Genomic DNA, 18,499 nt, shown 5'->3' with positions numbered 1-18,499 from the left:
TTGGAAGCAGATCATAGGCATGCTAGATTTGATAGCTACTCTAAATGTCACTAGGATGGATTATTTTATGATCTCAAAGATAAAAGTTGATTGTTTTCACTCACTGTTTATCTATAGGAGAATCATATTATGAATCACATACCTAGTAGCATAATGTTAGAGAATTTGGTATGAGTACCAGATGTATCACATGTGAACACACTTATTATAGAGATTGAGAATAATATATGAATTCCCTATTGATGCGTTCGCATCATCTATTACACAGATTCTTGCATCGGTACATTGATGTAGTGGGAGGATTATCATCCAATTCGACAGAATCATGTTTTTAGGTGAGACCATTATGGACATCCCTGTTAAACATGAGTTGGACCCAGTAAGCTACACGGAAGCGTGAACCGATGTGGATACAGATCGTTTTGGTGAGTTATTATGAAATCAGAGTTGGAATCTATGTATTCTAATAAATTCTGGGATCTTGTAGAACTTTCTAGTAGGGTGATTCCTATGGAAGGCAAGTTAATCTACAAAAAGATACCAGAAGATTTCTTAGTGAATAAATCATGAGTGTACAAGGGAATGTCATTATTTTTCTAATTCTATATATATTGATGACATCCTACTCATTTAGAATGATGTGGAAGTTTTGTCATCAATAAAGAGGTAGTTGTTCAATTATTTTTAAATGAAGAATTTTCAGGATGTAAGCTAGATTCCTAGGATCAAGCTTTTGCAAGATCAGGTTAAAAGGAAAATAGGCTTATCTTAATAATCCTATATTGATAAAGTTTTGACCAGGTTTGGTATGCATAACTCAAAGAATGAGTTCTTGCTTTATTGATATGGATGGCTCTCTCTAGTAAGTAGTTTTTCAAGACTATCAAAGGAGATTGAGCAAATGAGACTGGAACAATATGTTTCGGCATATGAGAGTCTCATATATGCCATGGTCTATACCAAACAGGACATCCGCTACATAGTAGGGATAGTCAGTAGAGATCAGTCCAATACTGGACTTGATAACTGGTCTGCTGTGAAAAATATCATTAAGTACCTAAGGAGAACCAGTGATATCATACTCATTTATGGATGTGATGATATGGTCCTAGTCAGGTATGCTAATTCTGATTTTAAATCAGAAGTAGATATTATGAGATTCATAACTTAGTGTATGTTCACTTAATGAAAGGGAAATCAGTTGGTAGATTGTTAAGCAGATTTCAACTGCTGACTCAAACCTGCAGGTGGAATATATTGCAGCCTTAAAGGCGGCAAAGGAAGCCTATTGGTTTGATCTCACTGATTTAGAGGTTGTGGAGCATGCTAGCCTACCTATCGAGCTATATTGCGACAATAGTGTAGAAGTAGTCCAAACCAATGACCCAAGGTTTTATAGAGGAACAAGATACACTAAGAGGAAGTATCATGTTCAACATGATATTGTCCGGCAAGAAAATGTACTTGTAGCTAGAACATTGCATTGGAACACAACTTTGTTGATCCATTATCAAAGGTGTCATTGATCAATAATTTTGATCATCATCCGGATAATATTGGAGTTAGGTGCAATTTGAATTAGCTATGAGGGCAAGTGTGAGCTGTTGGGATTTATATGCCCTGGCATAGCAAATTCCTGTTTGGATTAAAGTGACATATGTTCCTGACGTTTATGAAATATTTATGTTTTATACAATTGGTGAATTCAATGTATTATATTTCGATTCATTGTAGAATTGATAGTGTCCATTTGATTACAAGAGATATTTATATATATGTTTGTGATGGCAATCAATGCATGATATATAAATAGTAATCATAAATGGTTCATAGTCGGTAATTATGGATGGACTCATAATTAATTAAGATTTGAACTGGATCCGCGTTAGATTGAGATATATTGCGAGAGTCGTCGTATGCAATTGCTCCCTATCACCGTCATGGCATTTGACTCTTAAGTATGAGAAAATTATAGACTCTTTTATTAATTAATAATTACTTTGATTTGTTCGGCGGATTCTTCGGGATCCTTAGATCGACACTTTGGGTAGTTATGTAATTAATAGTTAGAGGGTTATATTTTCAATATTTGCATCATTGCTACTTGTATTTATTTTGTATTGATTATGGTTGATCACAAAGTAAATTCGAAGGCCTTCGTGTATTTTTAGACAAAATGATTTATTATATATTTATTTATTTAAATTATTATTTTTGTCAAACAAATGTTTTATTGTGATCGAGCCAGAAATAATCAAAGGTACCAAAATAGATATATTAATTAAGTAGTCGGATTGATGGCTTTATTTATCCGATAACTAATTATGCATAGAGGGGTCAAAGTGCAATATTGACTTAGAGGTTATTTATTATTTAATTGGAGTTCAATTAATTTCTTTTAGTGGAGTAGAAAATAATTTATGAATTAATTGAATTGGGCCATGGACCGGGCCAATTATTAATTCATTATAGCCAATAAAATAATAGGCCCAATGGATTCTCACTCATAGCCCAACTTGATATTGGAATCATATTAGATTTGAGACATATGAATTAGAGATGGAGAAGGATTTGTTGTTTCCTTTTCTTTATTTTTATGTTACCTATAAATATACATGGTCTATGTATATTTTAGGGGTGATTTTTTTTTTTTTGAAGAAGGAAAAAGGAATTTATTTTCTCTCTCTAGAAAATTAGGGTTTATGTTCTCATCTAATGGAGGCTCCCACAAGCCTAGTTTTCCAAGGTAATTCATGGAGGCTTATGAGTGATTCCTAAAGGCAAAATAATTACCAAGAAGATGGAGATCCAAGGAGAAGGCATCTTGCTAAGGGATCTACAATAAGTGAGAACATTCACTTTAGAGGAAAGTTTTAAAGGTTTACTCAGACCTTTGATGTAAGTATTCAATCCATTAATTGAATGATACATCATATTTTTATTTTTGCTTAAAACTTATCTCTATGTGATGAATCAAGATCTATGAATCAAAATCCCTCGAAAAGTTTTTAAAACTTGCACGTTTCCCAACATTAACGTCATTCTCGGGATGGACTGGTTGTCTTTCTTTCAGGTTAGGATCGACTGCTTTTGAGGGAGAGTGTCTATTTGCACTCCCAAATGAGATTGTTTTCATTTTGTGGGAGACCGGAGTGATTCCCACCCTAAGATTGTTTACAGCATCGGTGAATGGAGTTGCCACAGGTCTTACTTGGCTAGTTTGCTAGTCGAGGAAGACAGGAGTTTGGGTTATATTCTTCCGGCAATTGTTAAGGAGTTTCTTAATGTCTTTCCAGAGGAGTTTACAGAGTTACCCCCTATACGGGAAGTGGTGTTTGCCAATGATTCATATAAAGGGTATGGTCTGTATGGAAGACAGATGACAAAAACTATAAAAGCAGAAAATGGTCATAGATAGAAAAATTTGTGAAACAAGAGTTACGTGAGGTGCGGAAACAGTTGTTGATTGTGATTAACTCCTTTAATGACCTAGATCTGATTATTAGGTCAACTTGCTCAAGTTATGATTGATAAAATTATATGACAAAATTAAACATCTATAATCACACATATATGAAAAGTAAAGCAAGTTGGAGTTAGAGAGATTGCACTAGGATTTTAGCAAGGAAATCATAGTTGATAAAATACGTCAACTGTTATGGGAAAAACCTCGTGGACTGTTTAGTCCAAAGTAAATCGATCCACTATGTTTGAAACAAGGTAGACCGAACTTTGACTCTGCCTCACACCCTATCGTTCTATACCACACCAACTGCTGACGATCCTCTGGCTTTGTAACTCCTTGTCCAATAACAACTTGACCTCAAGCTTACACTTGATATTTGTAAAAGAGTAACAGGTAGATCAGACAATACTCCTCGAATGCTCCAACCCTTTCAAAGTGTGACTGCATTTACTTCTGTTCTTCAAGATCTGAACACGATTATAGAATAATTAAATCCTGCTGATCATTCGGAATATCTGAATCTTCAATACAACTCCAATTTTGATGAGATAGAGAACACTACAACTAAATCACTCGTGAATATATATGTGTGCTCTCAAAAATAAATTCAGAATAATCAGATTTGATTTTCTGAATTTTTCTCTCTCTGAAGGCTTTCTTAAAATATAGAATTGATTTTCCCTAAAGTCATGAATAAACCAATGTATATGACATAGTTTATATAGAGTTTTGAAAGTCCTAATCCCTCAGAAAATATGATAAATTTCATGTATAGAACTTGGAAGGAAGCTGGGATAAAAAAGGAAACATCAGAAGATGGAAACTTGGAAACCTGATGCATCTAGGACTTCTTGAACAGGTTCAGCCATCTTGAATTGGTTCAAGATGGCCAGTAAGGAATCAGACGAATTCTTGAACCGGTTCAGCCCTCTTGAACCGGTTCAAGATGTCCAGTCTTGAAACTTTGGCTGTTCTGTTGATGTTGAACCTGTTCGATTATTCTTGAACCAGTTCAAGATGGACAGAATGTAAAATCTTCTTCTAAAATATCCAAAACCCTTCATAAATGTTCTCGATCACTACCTCTCAAAATTTCTTATAACATTGTTCTCATCATCTCGGAGTGTAGTATATCATAAACACTTGAACTTCTTCAAATCCGCATCCGATCTTCAATCTTTGAATTGTTGAACCGAAAAATTACAACTCGATCAGACTTGTTTTGACATCGAAATTAGCCAATTACAAAATATATATCTCACAATCTCCCCCTCTAGCAATTTCGTGACAAAACCCTAAAACAATTCAGCAATTTACCCAAGCAGGAAAGTAAATTACATAAAAAGTTAAAGGAAATAAAACGCGAAAATTTTCTGGAACCTTATGAAGCTTCAACACATGTAGCAACCTGTAATCTGCACAGTAGCTCAAACACAACTACCTGTAAAGTTTAATCAAGAAAATAAACACAAGCATAAAATCACAAAGTTAATAATGCCTGAATGTCAATGCAAGTTAAATGTGCAATGATCAATGGTTCCCCCCTCAATGCAAAAAATTATCCCCCTTATTGCACAAGTATCTTTCCTTAATGTACAAGTATCTCAACTATCTCCCCCTTTTTGTCACAAATTAACAAGGGCCGTAAGGAAGAAAAATCCTAGGAGTAGGAAACGACCAACCATATAAATCTTGTAAATTGAAACGAATGAGATTATAGACTCCACAAGATTATATATAACAACAAAAATAACCAAGATCAATTCTTTTAAGTTCTACAAACTTAGTAAGTGTAGTAAAATCACCACCAAGTTCCAAAAACATATGATCTGTTAATTGTTCAGATTTCAGATAATAAATCAATGATATCACATCTCCATAGAAATCAAAAAATCAACATGTGCAAAAGATATATTTTTTTATCTCTCTTTGTGCTCCATTTTTCTTTTTGCACATTGGCGACTTTCACACTTATGGGCAGCCAGCTCTTTCCCTTATTCCCATTTGTTTCGAGTCAAGGTAGCTTTCAGATAAATCCTAAAGGTAGCCTTTTCCATCTCACCTTTTTCTAAACAACAAATATTTTTCTTTCTTTTTCAAAAACTTTTTCTTTCCAAGTTGTTTTTCAATTTTCTTTTCTTTTCACTCTTTTGGTATAAAACACATAAACCAAGTTTAAATTCCAAGATAATGATCAATCATATCAACATTAGCTTTGACCAAAATAATGACATCTAACACAAGTAAATGTACTATCAATGATTCATTTACTATATGAAATAAGTAAGCAAAACCAATTTCATCAATTCATAGCCATTGTATGCTTTCCACAGATAATCTATGTGTCATTAAACTCCTTGTGTTCAACATATTCAATCAATATGGTTTGCTTAACTTCCTAAAAACATAATCTAGACTCTCAAGATATGCATGATGATCCTTTATAGACTATGTCTTTGTAATGCATCTAATCAAGACAACAGACACCAATAGATTTCCTAAAATGAGAAAACTTAGGAGCATCTAATGGTTTAGTGAGAATATCAGCCAAATTCTGATTAGTATGCACTTTTTCCAAAGACACGGCATTTTGTTCAACAAGTTCCCTAAAAAAGTGATGTCGAATGTCAATGTTTAGTCCTAGAATGCAAAACTGGATTCTTTGAAATATTAATTGTATTAGTATTATCACAAAAGATAGAAATAGTACATTGATCAACTCCATAATCCAGGAGTATCTGTTTCATCCAAAGCAATTGTGTGCAACAAATTCCAGCAGCAATGTATTCAGCCTTACAAGATGATAAAGATATGCAATTTTGCTTGTTGATGTACCATGAAACAAGATTAGTACTAACATAGAGATAACCACCTGAAGTACTCTTTCTATCATCCTTGTTTCCAGCCTAATCAGCATTAGTATAGCCTGCAATCTCAGAGTTAGACTCAGAAGAATAACGCAATCCATAATTCAATGTACTATTGACATAACGAATAATGCGCTTGACTGCAAGAATTTGTTGTTCTCTAGGATCAGCTTGATACCTAGCACAAACACCTACACTAAATGAAATATCTGGCCTAGTTGCTGCCAAATACAACAAGCTACCAATCATACTCCTATATAAGAAATGATCAACCTTGTTAGGATTAGAGTCTCAATCTAATTTGGATGAAGTACTCATAGGAGGTTGAATATGCTTTGAATCTTTCATACCAAACTTCTTAACTAGCTCCTTTGCATACTTTGATTGAGATATAAAAATCCCATCATCAAGTTGTTTCACTTGGAGACGTAGAAAGAAAGTCAGTTCACCAACCATGCTCATTTCAAAAGTTTTACTCATAACTTTAGAAAAAGTATGAACAAGGTTATCACATATAGCACCAAAAATAATATCATCCACATATATTTGAGCAATAAGAAAATCTTTTCCTTTTATGAAAATAAACAATGTTTTATATGCCCCTCCTCTTCTGAAGCCCTTGTGCAATAGATAAGTAGTTAACTTCTCATACCATGCTCTAGGTGCTTGCTTTAAACCACAAAGAGTCTTTTTAAGATGAAAAACAAAATCAGGATAATGTGGATCAATAAAACCTTTTGGTTGTGCTACATAAACTTTTTCATACAAAATACCATTTAGAAAAGCACTTTTAACATCCATTTGAAACAATTTGAATTTAAAGTGACATGCAAAAACAAAAAGAAATCGAATAGACTCAAGTCTAGTAACAGGTGCAAAAGTCTCATCAAAATCAATTCCTTCAACTTGAGTGTATCCTTGTGCAACTAATCTAGCTTTATTTCTCATCACAAGACCATGTTCATCAAGTTTATTTTTAAAGATCCATTTGGTCCCTATGATATTAACATCACTAGGTCGAGACACTAGTTCCCAAACATCGTTCTTCACAAATTGAAGCAATTCTTCTTGCATAGCCATAAGCCAATCAGAACTTTGAAGAGCTTCATCAACATTCTTAGGTTCAAACTGAGCAATGTGACATGAGTGAACAATATCATCTACAATGCATGAGTGTCCTACATCATCACGGACTGTACTCCTAGTACCATGCTTATCCCATGGACCTATCACATTGTCAATTGAGTGACTCAATCTAACTCTAGAACTGTTAGATGTGGGAATATCTAGAGATGGTGCAGGAATTCCTATAGGTTCATCAGTGTTGACCTCTAATTCCTCATCCTCATCTTTTTCAACTTCTTCACCTTCTCCACCTAAAACCTCAACTCTTCTTCTTCTTGAATTGTAGGTTCTTTCCTTTCTCCTACAATTTCAAAATTAGTTTCTTCTTCATCAAGTTAAAAAGAGGTTATTTTAGATTTTGTATCATCAAAAACCATATTTATAGACTCTATGACCACTTTGGTTCTAAGATTAAAAACCCTATAAACCCGACTAGTTTGTGAATAACCCAAAAACACACCTTCATCACTTTTAGCGTCAAATTTTCCTAAGTGTTCCTTATCTCTAAAGATATAACATTTACTTCCAAAGACTCTAAAGTATTTAACAGTGGGTTTTCTATCATACCACAATTCATATGAAGTCTTGTTAGTTCCAGGCTTAAGATAAACTTTATTTAGGATATGACAAGCAGTACGTACTGATTTAGCCCAAAAGTGACTAGCAATCTTATTCTCTTGAAGCATAGTACGAGCCACACCTGCAATTGTCCTATTTTTCCTTTCCCCTACACCATTCTGTTGTGGTATTTTAGGTGCTGAAAATTCATACTTAATGCCATTCTTATCACAATATTCAATAAATTCCTTAGGTTTGAATTTACCTTCATTATCGCTCCTAATTCGATATCCCTTCTCATTTTGAATAAGTTGGCAAAGAGACCTGAAATTCACAAAAGTATCAGATTTTTCTCTCAAATATGCAACAAAAGTAAATCTAGAAAAATCATTAACCATAACAAGCAAATATCTTTTTCCTCCAATGCTATCAGGTGTTATGCGACCCATCAAATCCATATGAATCAATTCTAAAGGTCGAGTAGTGACTTTATGAATAAGTCTCTTATGTGACAATCTAGTTTGTTTTCCTAACTAGCATGGACCACATATTTTATTCTTAGGCATCTTCAATTTAGGCAAATCTCGAACAAGATCATTGTTAAACAAATTCACTAAATCAATATAATTCACATGTCCAAGTCTTTTATGCCATAATATAGCCTCATCAGTAACTGCAGAAAACACATCAGTGAAGGATTCGAAAACACAACATAGCAATTATCAGAAGTTCTAGTTCCTTTCAAGATGTATTCACCTTTTTCATTAGTTACAAAACATCCTTGTTGAGTAAAATTGACTTGAAACTCTTCATCACAGATTTGACTAATACTCAACAGATTAGTAGCTAAACCTTTAACATATAAAACATTTTTTAACTCCCCAATTCCTGGAAATTTGATCTTACTTTTGCCATTTACAGTAGAAGTTTTATCATCACCAAAAGTAATACTACCAACTGAGCATTCCTTAAAAGTGGTAAACAATGTTCTATCCCCTGTCATATGCCTAGAACAACCACTATTAAAATACCAACCATATGGACCAAGTGCTCTAAGTGCAGTGTGCATGGCCAGACACTTAAAATTTTCATTCTTTACCCAAATAATTTTAGATTCATTTTGCAATGATTTCCCTATTATTCTAGGTAAAGTGTCACAAGGCTCAATAGTCCTAATCCTCTTCTTCCTCAAATTTGAACTATCTAGATTTTTCAAATTCTTTCTTAGTTCAATTTTTCTTTTCTGTCACTTATACTTAATATGCCCTTTTTCACCACAAAAATGACATGTTGAAATAAATTTAGGAGAATTAGAAATAACACAAGGTTTGGTTTCAACTTCCACAAAAACATCCTTCGATTTTTGAAAATACAAATCCTTTGAAGTTGATGCCAAATCTTTGTTACTCATAACATTCCCAACCACTCCTTTCAACTTATTAATTTTGCAAGTGTCAATATCAATTTTTTGAAAAGACTGTTTTGATTTAACAAATTCACTACTCAAATTATCAATTTTAAGTTCCAGTGATTTATTAAACAAATTTACCTTATTAAGCTCCTTTTGCAGAAAATCAATTTTATGAAGAAAATTCAAATTCTTATGGCCAAGTTCTTCCAAATTTTTATTAGAGACAGAAACTTCTAACTTATAAATATCTCTATCAAGTTCCGCAAGATTCAATTCCTCTAACAAAATTTCAAAATCCTTTTAAAACTTGAATCACTCAATTTGCATGCTTGTGACAAAATAAAAAATAGGAGTTAAAGGCAACACATCAACAGATGAATTTTCAGACATAATACAAAAATCAACAAATAATCAACAACTATGATCTACTCTGTATATCGAGTATCTCGCTCTGATACCAAATTGTGAAACAAGAGTTACGCGGGGTGCGGAAACAGTTGTTGATTGTGATTAACTCCTTCAATGACCTAGATCTAATTATTAGGTCAACTTGCTCAAGTTATGATTGATAAAATTATATGACCAATTTAAACATTCACAATTACAAATATATGAAAAGTAAAACAAGTTAGAGTTAGAGAGATTGCACTAGGATTTTAGTGAGGAAACCCTAGTTGATAAAATATGTCAACTGTTATGGGAAAAACCTCATGGACTGTTTAGTTTAAAGTAAACCGATCCACTCTGTTTGAAACAAAGTATACCGAATTTTGGCTCTGACTCACACCCTATCGTTCTACACCACACCAATCGTTGACGATCCTCTGGCTTTGCGACTCCCTGTCCAACAGCAACTTGACCTCAGGCTTACACTTGATATTTGTAAAAGAGTAATAGGTAGATCAGACAACACTCCTCGAATGCTCCAACCCTTTCAAAGTGTGACAGCGTTTACTTCTGTTCTTCAAGATCTGAACACGATTGTAGAAGAATTAAATCCTGCTGATCATCCAGAATATCTGAATCTTCAATATAGCTACAATTCCGATGAGATAGAGAACACTACAACTAAATTACTCATGAATATATATGTGTGCTCTCAAAAATAAATTCAGAATAATCAGATTTGATTTTATAATTTTTTTTTCTCTCTAAAGGCTTTCTCAAAATATAGAATTAATTTTTCTTAAAGTCATGAATAAACCAATGTATATGACATGGTTTATATAGAGTTTTGAAAGTCCTAATCCCTCAGAAAATATGATAAATTTCGTGCATAGAACTTGGAAGGAAGTTGGGATCAAAAAAGAAACATCAGAAGATGGAAACTTGGAAACCTGATGCATCCAAGACTTCTTGAACCGGTTCAAGATAGCCAGTAAGGAATCCCACGAATTCTTGAACCGGTTCAAGATGGTCAGTCTTGAAACTTTGGCTGTTTTGCTGATGTTGAACCTGTTCGATTATTCTTGAACCAGTTCAAGATGAACAAAATGTAAAATCTTCTTCTAAAACATCCAAAACCCTTCCTAAATGTTCTCGATCACTACATCTCAAAACTTCTTATAGCATTATTCTCATCATCTCGGAGTGTAGTATATCATGAACACTTGAACTTCTTCAAATCTGCATCCGATCTTCAATCTTCGAATTGTTGAACCGAAAAATTACAACTCGATTGGACTTGTTTTGACATCGAAATTAGCCAATTACAAAATATATATCTCACAAAATTAAGTATGAAAAGATCTGGCAAAAATTTTAGAGAGAAAATAGAGAGAGAAATATGTAAATTGTTAGAGAGAGAGAAAAAGTGAAGAAAATGTCGGATAGAGAGAGTTGAGACGTAGAGAGAGAAAGTGAAGCTATGTAATGAAGATAAGATTGAATATTGAGGGTAAATTTGTCTTTTAATTAGTTAAACAATTACTTTCCTAGGAATATACTTACGTAAATGACATGGCAAAGACAAGTCACGTTTCGGGACTTATTCGGTTACTCTATCATTATTCTATATATATTTATATATTTTGAAAAATGAAAGATGATGATGATTGTGGTGGTCGGCGGTGGTTATGGTTGTTCATAAAGGGGATAAGGAAAGGCCAAAAAAAAAAAAAAAATCCTCTGTGCGGCGGCGGCAGCGTTTGTTCATTGAGAGAGATGAGAGAAAGGAAGAAAAAAGGAAAGGAAAAAAAAAGAGTTTGGATGGTGTTGGGTTATGAACGGTTGGAGCGGCGGCGATATAGAGAGAGAAAGGGGGGAAGGGTAAGTTGTGGTTAGTGGTGGTGGTGATTGTTTAAGAATGGTTTGGAAGGCAATTTTCATAATGTGGAGGGGTAATTTAGACTCAAATGTACAGCGTTTGTCTAATACAAAATTATTATTATAAAGTTAACATATTTGTAATATATTTCTTTAAAAGTGACACTTTTTTTCCATTTTTTTGAGACATAGTTGTATCCAACATAAATTGTTGGATCCAAGGACAAAATAATTATTTAAGTAATATAAGTATTTTAGCAAATATTTTGTCAAATTGATAGAAAAATTGTTTTGCCAAATAGATAAAATTCTTTTTCTTCTCTTCCCTCCTCTTCTCTTCATAGGCATTAGCAGACCCAGACCAAAACCAAGATCATGTTGTTATCCGTACTTCAGTGATGCTCATGACACAAGGTCTGAGAATAAACGGGGCCCACTGCTCTGTAGAAGCTTGCATTGTCCGAATGGGCCTAAAGCTCTTCAAGGCACTGTCAATTTATGGAGAAGAAAATGACACGTGACTTGGAAGTTTGAAAAGAAACAATTGTTCAGATAGAGAACTAGGTGACCAAAGTTGTCGTCCAAACAAGTTATAGAGCCCTATCACTTTAATTTGTGGCTAACAAATGTAGAGTTCGGATAGGGCTTTTATGGTTGGTTCTGCTGCCATATTTGTCATACCCAACAATTTCTTAGTAATAATAATAATAATAATAATATAAAATAGTATTTACTTCATCATATACTGAGAAAGTAAGGAATGGCATGCACCAATTTGGGTCACAAAGGCTCGGTAAAATATGCCATTAAAGTCAGTATAAACAGCTCCCTAGCTTTAAATTATAAGGATAGAGTCAGCAATTGTGACATGAGATTTTGGGAAATTTTTATTTATAATTGGATGTAAATATTAAAGTTATGCACTTTTCAAAAATTTAAATCAAATGTTTTAAGTTCAAACTTCATCGTTATTCAAATTAAAAATTAAAAACCACACTTTGTTTTACAATCACGACGAAAATCAAAGAGTTTCCCACATATAAAAAGTAAACCTAAATTACAGGTTATCAAGCCCCCCAATTCTTTACACCTCTCATTCTTTCTTTCGATTTTGACTTTTAATTTTTTTTTGTCCCAAGTTACAAATTCTAAAACCCTTAATTATTTGGTTACAACTGAGACACACTGAAGAGTCGGGTGACCTAAAAGGCAAAACTAAAGTATGATGTCAACAAAATAAATAAATAAATAAATAAATATATTATACATTCGACCACAACTTCATATTGAAGATGATTGTATGCACGTTAAATGTACCCCAATCAGGTGTAAGTGTACATATACGTAAGGTTATAGAGAATCAGTTGATTTAGTTTGTTTTTTTTTTTTTTTTTCTGTCTGGGAACTATTGATGATAATAGTGGTTGGTGACTCTGAATTGGAATGGGATAACGAAAAAGATCAACCTTGCTCACCACAAAACCAGAAATATTAATATATATATATATATATATATATATATATATATATATATATTAACCACCGAAAACTCATCCAACATCACCCCAGTGAAGAACAGAGCAGAAGGAGGAGGCAGTCAGGGAGAGAAAGGGGGGAAATGGCAATGACAATGGCACTTCGAAGACTTTCCTCATCGGTTGAGAAACCAATTCAACGCATCTTCAGTGGTGGCTCCATCTATTACATGGTTTGTCTTTGTAATCTCCAAATGAAAATTTTGTATTTTCATGAATTTAATGACTCTCTGCTTCTAATGTAGACCTCTCTACCCAATGAAGCTGTTTACGAGAAGGAGAAACCTGGTGTCACTGTAAGTCTCTTTATATTTCTTCACATCTTCTTTTTCCTGTAGTATTTCTGTGTGTATATAAACGTACGTATGTGTGTGTGTTTTTGTGCTTGTGTCAAATCTTACATAGAACCATATAAATTAATGCAGTGGCCAAAGCAGTTAAATGCTCCCCTAGAGGTGGTTGATCCAGAAATTGCTAACATTATTGAGCTTGAAAAAGCAAGACAATGGAAGGTAACTCTCTCTCTCTCTCTCTCTCTCTCTCATACATAGATATACATAAACACATACTCCCTCATCACAGACTTGCACTTACGTTTGGTTGCTGGGAAAGTTGAGTAAGAAAAATGGGATATCAAATTTTGGATTATATTGTTAATCTTTCAAGAAATGAATTGTTTCGCTTTAATTACTCGAAATGGTTATTATATTTTAAGTTTGGGAGGAGATAATTCATCAGGTGACAAAATAAACAAATTTACGAGGAAACAGCCTCGTGCATAGGTAAAACTAAGTACATCTGGCTAGACGCTGCAACGGGGAGTCTCGTGATTCTACATCTTTCGTTTTCCTGCATTTGTGGAGTCTTCAAATTGAGTTGTGGAATTTGATCTCTTACTGAATGGATGGATACCGTTTTTTTGTGAAGGGACTTGAACTGATACCTTCAGAGAATTTCACGTCGGTCTCTGTCATGCAAGCAGTTGGATCTGTAATGACGAACAAGTATAGCGAAGGATATCCGGGTGCTAGATACTATGGAGGAAATGAGTATGTGGATTACTCCATTTATTTCATCTTTTCTCCTAAATTTTCTCCACATATGTGAAATTTTTTTTATCATCTGCAAATGTCAGCTAGCATGAGTCTACACACAAACTTAAATTGTGAACATCCTGGTTTATTATGATTATGAAACAATGATAATTTTTGTATTTCAGGTACATTGACATGGCAGAATCCTTATGCCAAAAGCGTGCTTTGGAAGCATTTCGGTTGGATCCTGCAAAATGGGGAGGTAATTACTGGTTACATAATAAAACGTGTGGGCAAGAAAGCATTAACAGACATCATTGGATATATATATATTATTAAAAGATTTGAGTGATTTTTATTTCTTTGGGATTTTTCTAACACCTATTTTATATATATATATATATATATATATATATATATATATATTTATAGACTAGAAGGAAAAAAGAAACCATTAATTTTGACATCCAAAGAGGGACTTGTTCATCTTAGAAGTATATATTCTTAGCAAAGGAAATTTTAATAAGCACTTGAGGAGAGTTGCAAAAGTAGAATGGTTACCTGCCCCCAACACCAGAGAGGGACAGACACCGCGCATTTCTGAAACCTCCATTTCTTTGTATGACAGATGATGTGGTAGCTAGCTTCTTAAAATGTCTAATCGCGTTTTATGATGCAGTGAATGTGCAGTCTTTGTCCGGTTCCCCAGCTAATTTTCAAGTATACACTGCATTACTGAAACCTCATGAAAGAATCATGGCACTTGATCTTCCTCATGGTGGGCATCTTTCACATGGCTATCAGGTGCTTACAACTTGCAATTTGTTTTTCCACTTAAATAACTAATTGTCCCGGCCTGCTTCCATCTACATTATGAACAGCCTATATGTATGTTATGACATATGTGTAACGGAGGGTTTTGCCTTACAAGGTTGTAGTAGGAATTGTTAGTGCAATTCAGACTTAATATTTCCTATGATTCTCATTCACATTCCCAGGCTCAAAAAAGGCGCGTCTTGTATTTTCTAATCTTTTATTCGTATCATTTTTTTTTACTTAATGACTACTAAATTAACAAGTTCTATAGCATTAAATCGTATTGTTTAACCTTGTGAAATATTTGACAAAATTCATAAATTTATTGTTCACTACTAACATTAACTGCAATTATTGCTGGATTATGAATATATATAATAATATATTGTTAAATATGCATTATTATATACATGCGCCTTATTTCGATCAGGCTTGCGCCTTGTACTGTGCCTTGCGCTTAGGCTCCAGAAAGCCTTTGGCGCCTTAGTGCGCCTTGAGCCTTTAACAACTATGGGTACCATCTAGAAGATTAATAGCTTTGTCGAACTGCAATCATTTGAAAAGAAGATATATATGATTATGTTAGTTACACATAAGAGTTTCTTATATATGATTATGTTACTTTCACATAAGAGTTTGTTATATATGATTATGTTCTACTCGGTTTTTCTCTCTTCTATTGTACAGACTGACACAAAGAAGATATCTGCAGTTTCAATATTTTTTGAGACAATGCCATATAGATTGGATGAAAGCACTGGCTATATTGACTACGACCAGGTAACTTTCTACTTTTCTAGATATATGCTGCATTGTTTTGTTGTATTGTAATAATTAATAACAGAGGGAGATCAACTGAATATATTCTACGAGGGGAAGTCGTCAAAATAAATTTTGGCGCCCATTATAGTTTTGTTTAAGCTTGTGTATATGTATGTATTATATAACTGTATTTGTTAGAACAATACTTTTGTGATGTAAAAGTTATTGAATGGCAGTTGGAGAAAAGTGCCACACTCTTCAGGCCAAAACTGATAGTTGCTGGAGCTAGTGCTTATGCACGTCTCTATGATTATGCGCGTATTCGCAAGGTAATTACTCCATATTATATGTCTGCTGCACTTAGCTTGATTTGAAATGTGAAGTTGGAAAACTTCAAGCTTAGATTTTCCATGTTTTTTTACAGGTATGTGACAAGCAGAAAGCTATTTTGCTGGCAGATATGGCACACATCAGTGGTTTGGTTGCGGCTGGTGTCATCCCGTCACCATTTGACTATGCTGATGTTGTCACCACCACCACCCACAAATCGCTTCGTGGTCCACGAGGTGCCATGATTTTCTTCAGGAAGGGAGTGAAAGAGATCAACAAACAAGGGAAAGAGGTAAGTTGTGTGAAGAAAATATATCCATTTTTTTAAAATTTTATAGTGACTGAGATCATGGTTGGTCTTCCTGAAGGTGTTGTATGACTATGAAGATAAAATCAATCAAGCTGTCTTTCCTGGACTTCAAGGTGGCCCACACAATCACACAATTACCGGCTTAGCAGTTGCATTGAAACAGGTTGGTCATCGACAAAAACATCGTCAAATCTCATCTATCATTTGTGAATCATATGATGATTAATCCTATAGTTGGAAGGTAGTGCAGGATAATGATATAAGCAATTACAAATGTATTAATGTGCAGGCTGTGACTCCAGAGTACAAAGCTTATCAAGAACAAGTTCTGAGTAATTGTTCAAAGTTTGCACAGGTACGACTCAATAATTTATTTCTTCCTCACTCACCAGAATACAAATTCTGAGTCTTATGGACTCTAATTTTGCAGACTTTAGTTGCACACGGCTATGACCTTGTTTCTGGTGGAACCGAGAACCACTTAGTTTTGGTGAATTTGAAAAATAAGGTAAAAAGAAGATTCAATCCCTGATTTATTAAGATACTAGTGTAAAGTGCATAAGAATTAAGAGACGGGATTTTTACTCCACAGGGTATTGATGGTTCAAGAGTTGAAAAGGTGTTGGAATCTGTTCACATTGCAGCCAACAAAAACACTGTTCCAGGAGATGTTTCTGCCATGGTTCCTGGTGGAATCAGGATGGGTATAGGCCCTCCTCCTCTTCCTTGATCCGATCCGATTTCACTTCTGGAATTCATAATTTTAACTCTCACACACTCCTCCCTGATTCAGGAACCCCTGCTCTCACCTCAAGGGGATTTGTTGAAGAGGATTTTGTCAAAGTCGCTGATTTCTTTGACGCTGCTGTGAAGTTGGCTCTCAAGATCAAGACTGAAGCCACAGGTTAGTTTGGACTCTTTTTGCAGCATGTTTATGTGTTTTTTACTCTTACTATCCCCTAGTGCTACAATGTCCTAACTTGGGGAGCCTTGTGTGCCAGGGACAAAGTTGAAAGACTTTGTGGCGGCAATGCAGTCCAGCGCTCCCATCCAATCTGAGATTGCGAAGCTACGTCATGAGGTTGAAGACTATGCAAAACAATTCCCAACAATTGGATTTCAAAAAGAAACCATGAAATACAAAAACTGAGGGACGAATTCTACCATGCCAGGTATATTTAGCACGCGTTGGTTAACTGCATCCGTCATTTCCTCTACTTGCAGTAGGTGTAAAGCCATACACAGTTTGAGCTGATTGTTTGTTGGTGTGGTACAGGCACCATAACCCCAAAAGAGATGGTTTCCACTAGACGAAGATGGTTGTGAAGGATGATGAAAGCTATATATATATATATATATATATATATATATATATGTTAAGAATGTAAATTTACAACTTTATAGCTATAAAATCTAGCAGAATCCTGTTTTCGATCTTCATAGAAATGCCTATCTATCTATATTAACTCAGGCTCTGCAAACCAAAATAATTAACTTGCCTTCATTTCTCATAAGTGCCTCTTCATTCATCTACTGTAATTGTTGATGTGAATGTGATGCAGGTTTGGGGAACTCTTTAAGTTTTAGTTAATTGAAATAGGCACTTCATATTTCTTGTTTAAGTGGTAGTCTATGTTTGAGAGCATGGAATTATGGATTTGAAACCTCTAAATGTTCATCAAAATTTTCAATACCTTCATCCTATATGAATGAGGTTTGGCATGAGATTTATTTTTTATTTTTTTGGGGTTCGTCAATCACGAGTCATTTCTCTTTTAACTTTCTAAAATTATTTTTAATAACTTCTATCACATATTATTTTTGGTCGATTTGGTTGTGTCTTACCTTTTGTTCAATCTAATTTCTCTCTCAATTCTCACTTTCCATGTCAATCTAATCTAATTTCATTATAAAGTTTATATTTTAGGTTTTTGATATTTTTATTTTTTGTCATCTATAACATCACTAGTTTACTTACCAATAAAATAAAACACATTAGTCTCTCCATTTTACTTGGTTT

At 34.1% G+C, this 18,499-nt stretch overlaps 2 protein-coding genes across 2 annotated transcripts; one reads left to right on the top strand and one right to left on the bottom strand.

Annotated features, from left to right (window-relative positions):
* Nucleotides 1-6,372: 6,372 nt before the first annotated feature.
* Nucleotides 6,373-9,085, bottom strand: LOC132266352 (uncharacterized). Its single transcript, XM_059767206.1, has 6 exons — nucleotides 8,816-9,085; nucleotides 8,649-8,689; nucleotides 8,282-8,340; nucleotides 7,161-7,709; nucleotides 6,684-6,815; nucleotides 6,373-6,554 (listed from the first exon to the last, which is right to left on the bottom strand). The coding sequence occupies exons 1-6, from the start codon at nucleotides 9,083-9,085 to the stop codon at nucleotides 6,373-6,375; spliced, it is 1,233 nt and encodes a 410-aa protein (XP_059623189.1).
* A 4,026-nt stretch (nucleotides 9,086-13,111) lies between these two features.
* Nucleotides 13,112-17,993, top strand: LOC132267362 (serine hydroxymethyltransferase, mitochondrial). Its single transcript, XM_059768530.1, has 16 exons — nucleotides 13,112-13,400; nucleotides 13,473-13,523; nucleotides 13,653-13,739; nucleotides 14,155-14,276; nucleotides 14,447-14,523; nucleotides 14,941-15,065; nucleotides 15,765-15,857; nucleotides 16,076-16,168; nucleotides 16,264-16,461; nucleotides 16,538-16,642; nucleotides 16,769-16,834; nucleotides 16,910-16,987; nucleotides 17,072-17,183; nucleotides 17,273-17,383; nucleotides 17,481-17,651; nucleotides 17,756-17,993. The coding sequence occupies exons 1-15, from the start codon at nucleotides 13,311-13,313 to the stop codon at nucleotides 17,627-17,629; spliced, it is 1,557 nt and encodes a 518-aa protein (XP_059624513.1). The 5' UTR covers nucleotides 13,112-13,310; the 3' UTR covers nucleotides 17,630-17,651; nucleotides 17,756-17,993.
* The last annotated feature ends 506 nt before the right edge of the window (nucleotides 17,994-18,499 follow it).

This window comes from Cornus florida, unplaced genomic scaffold, assembly GCF_030987335.1.
Source record: "Cornus florida cultivar Cherokee Brave unplaced genomic scaffold, ASM3098733v1 CherokeeBrave_3.0.0_Hap2_Chr07, whole genome shotgun sequence".
Lineage (NCBI taxonomy): Eukaryota > Viridiplantae > Streptophyta > Magnoliopsida > Cornales > Cornaceae > Cornus > Cornus florida.
Note: the sequence above shows the minus strand (reverse complement) of the source record. Positions and strands in the feature narration are given on the sequence as shown.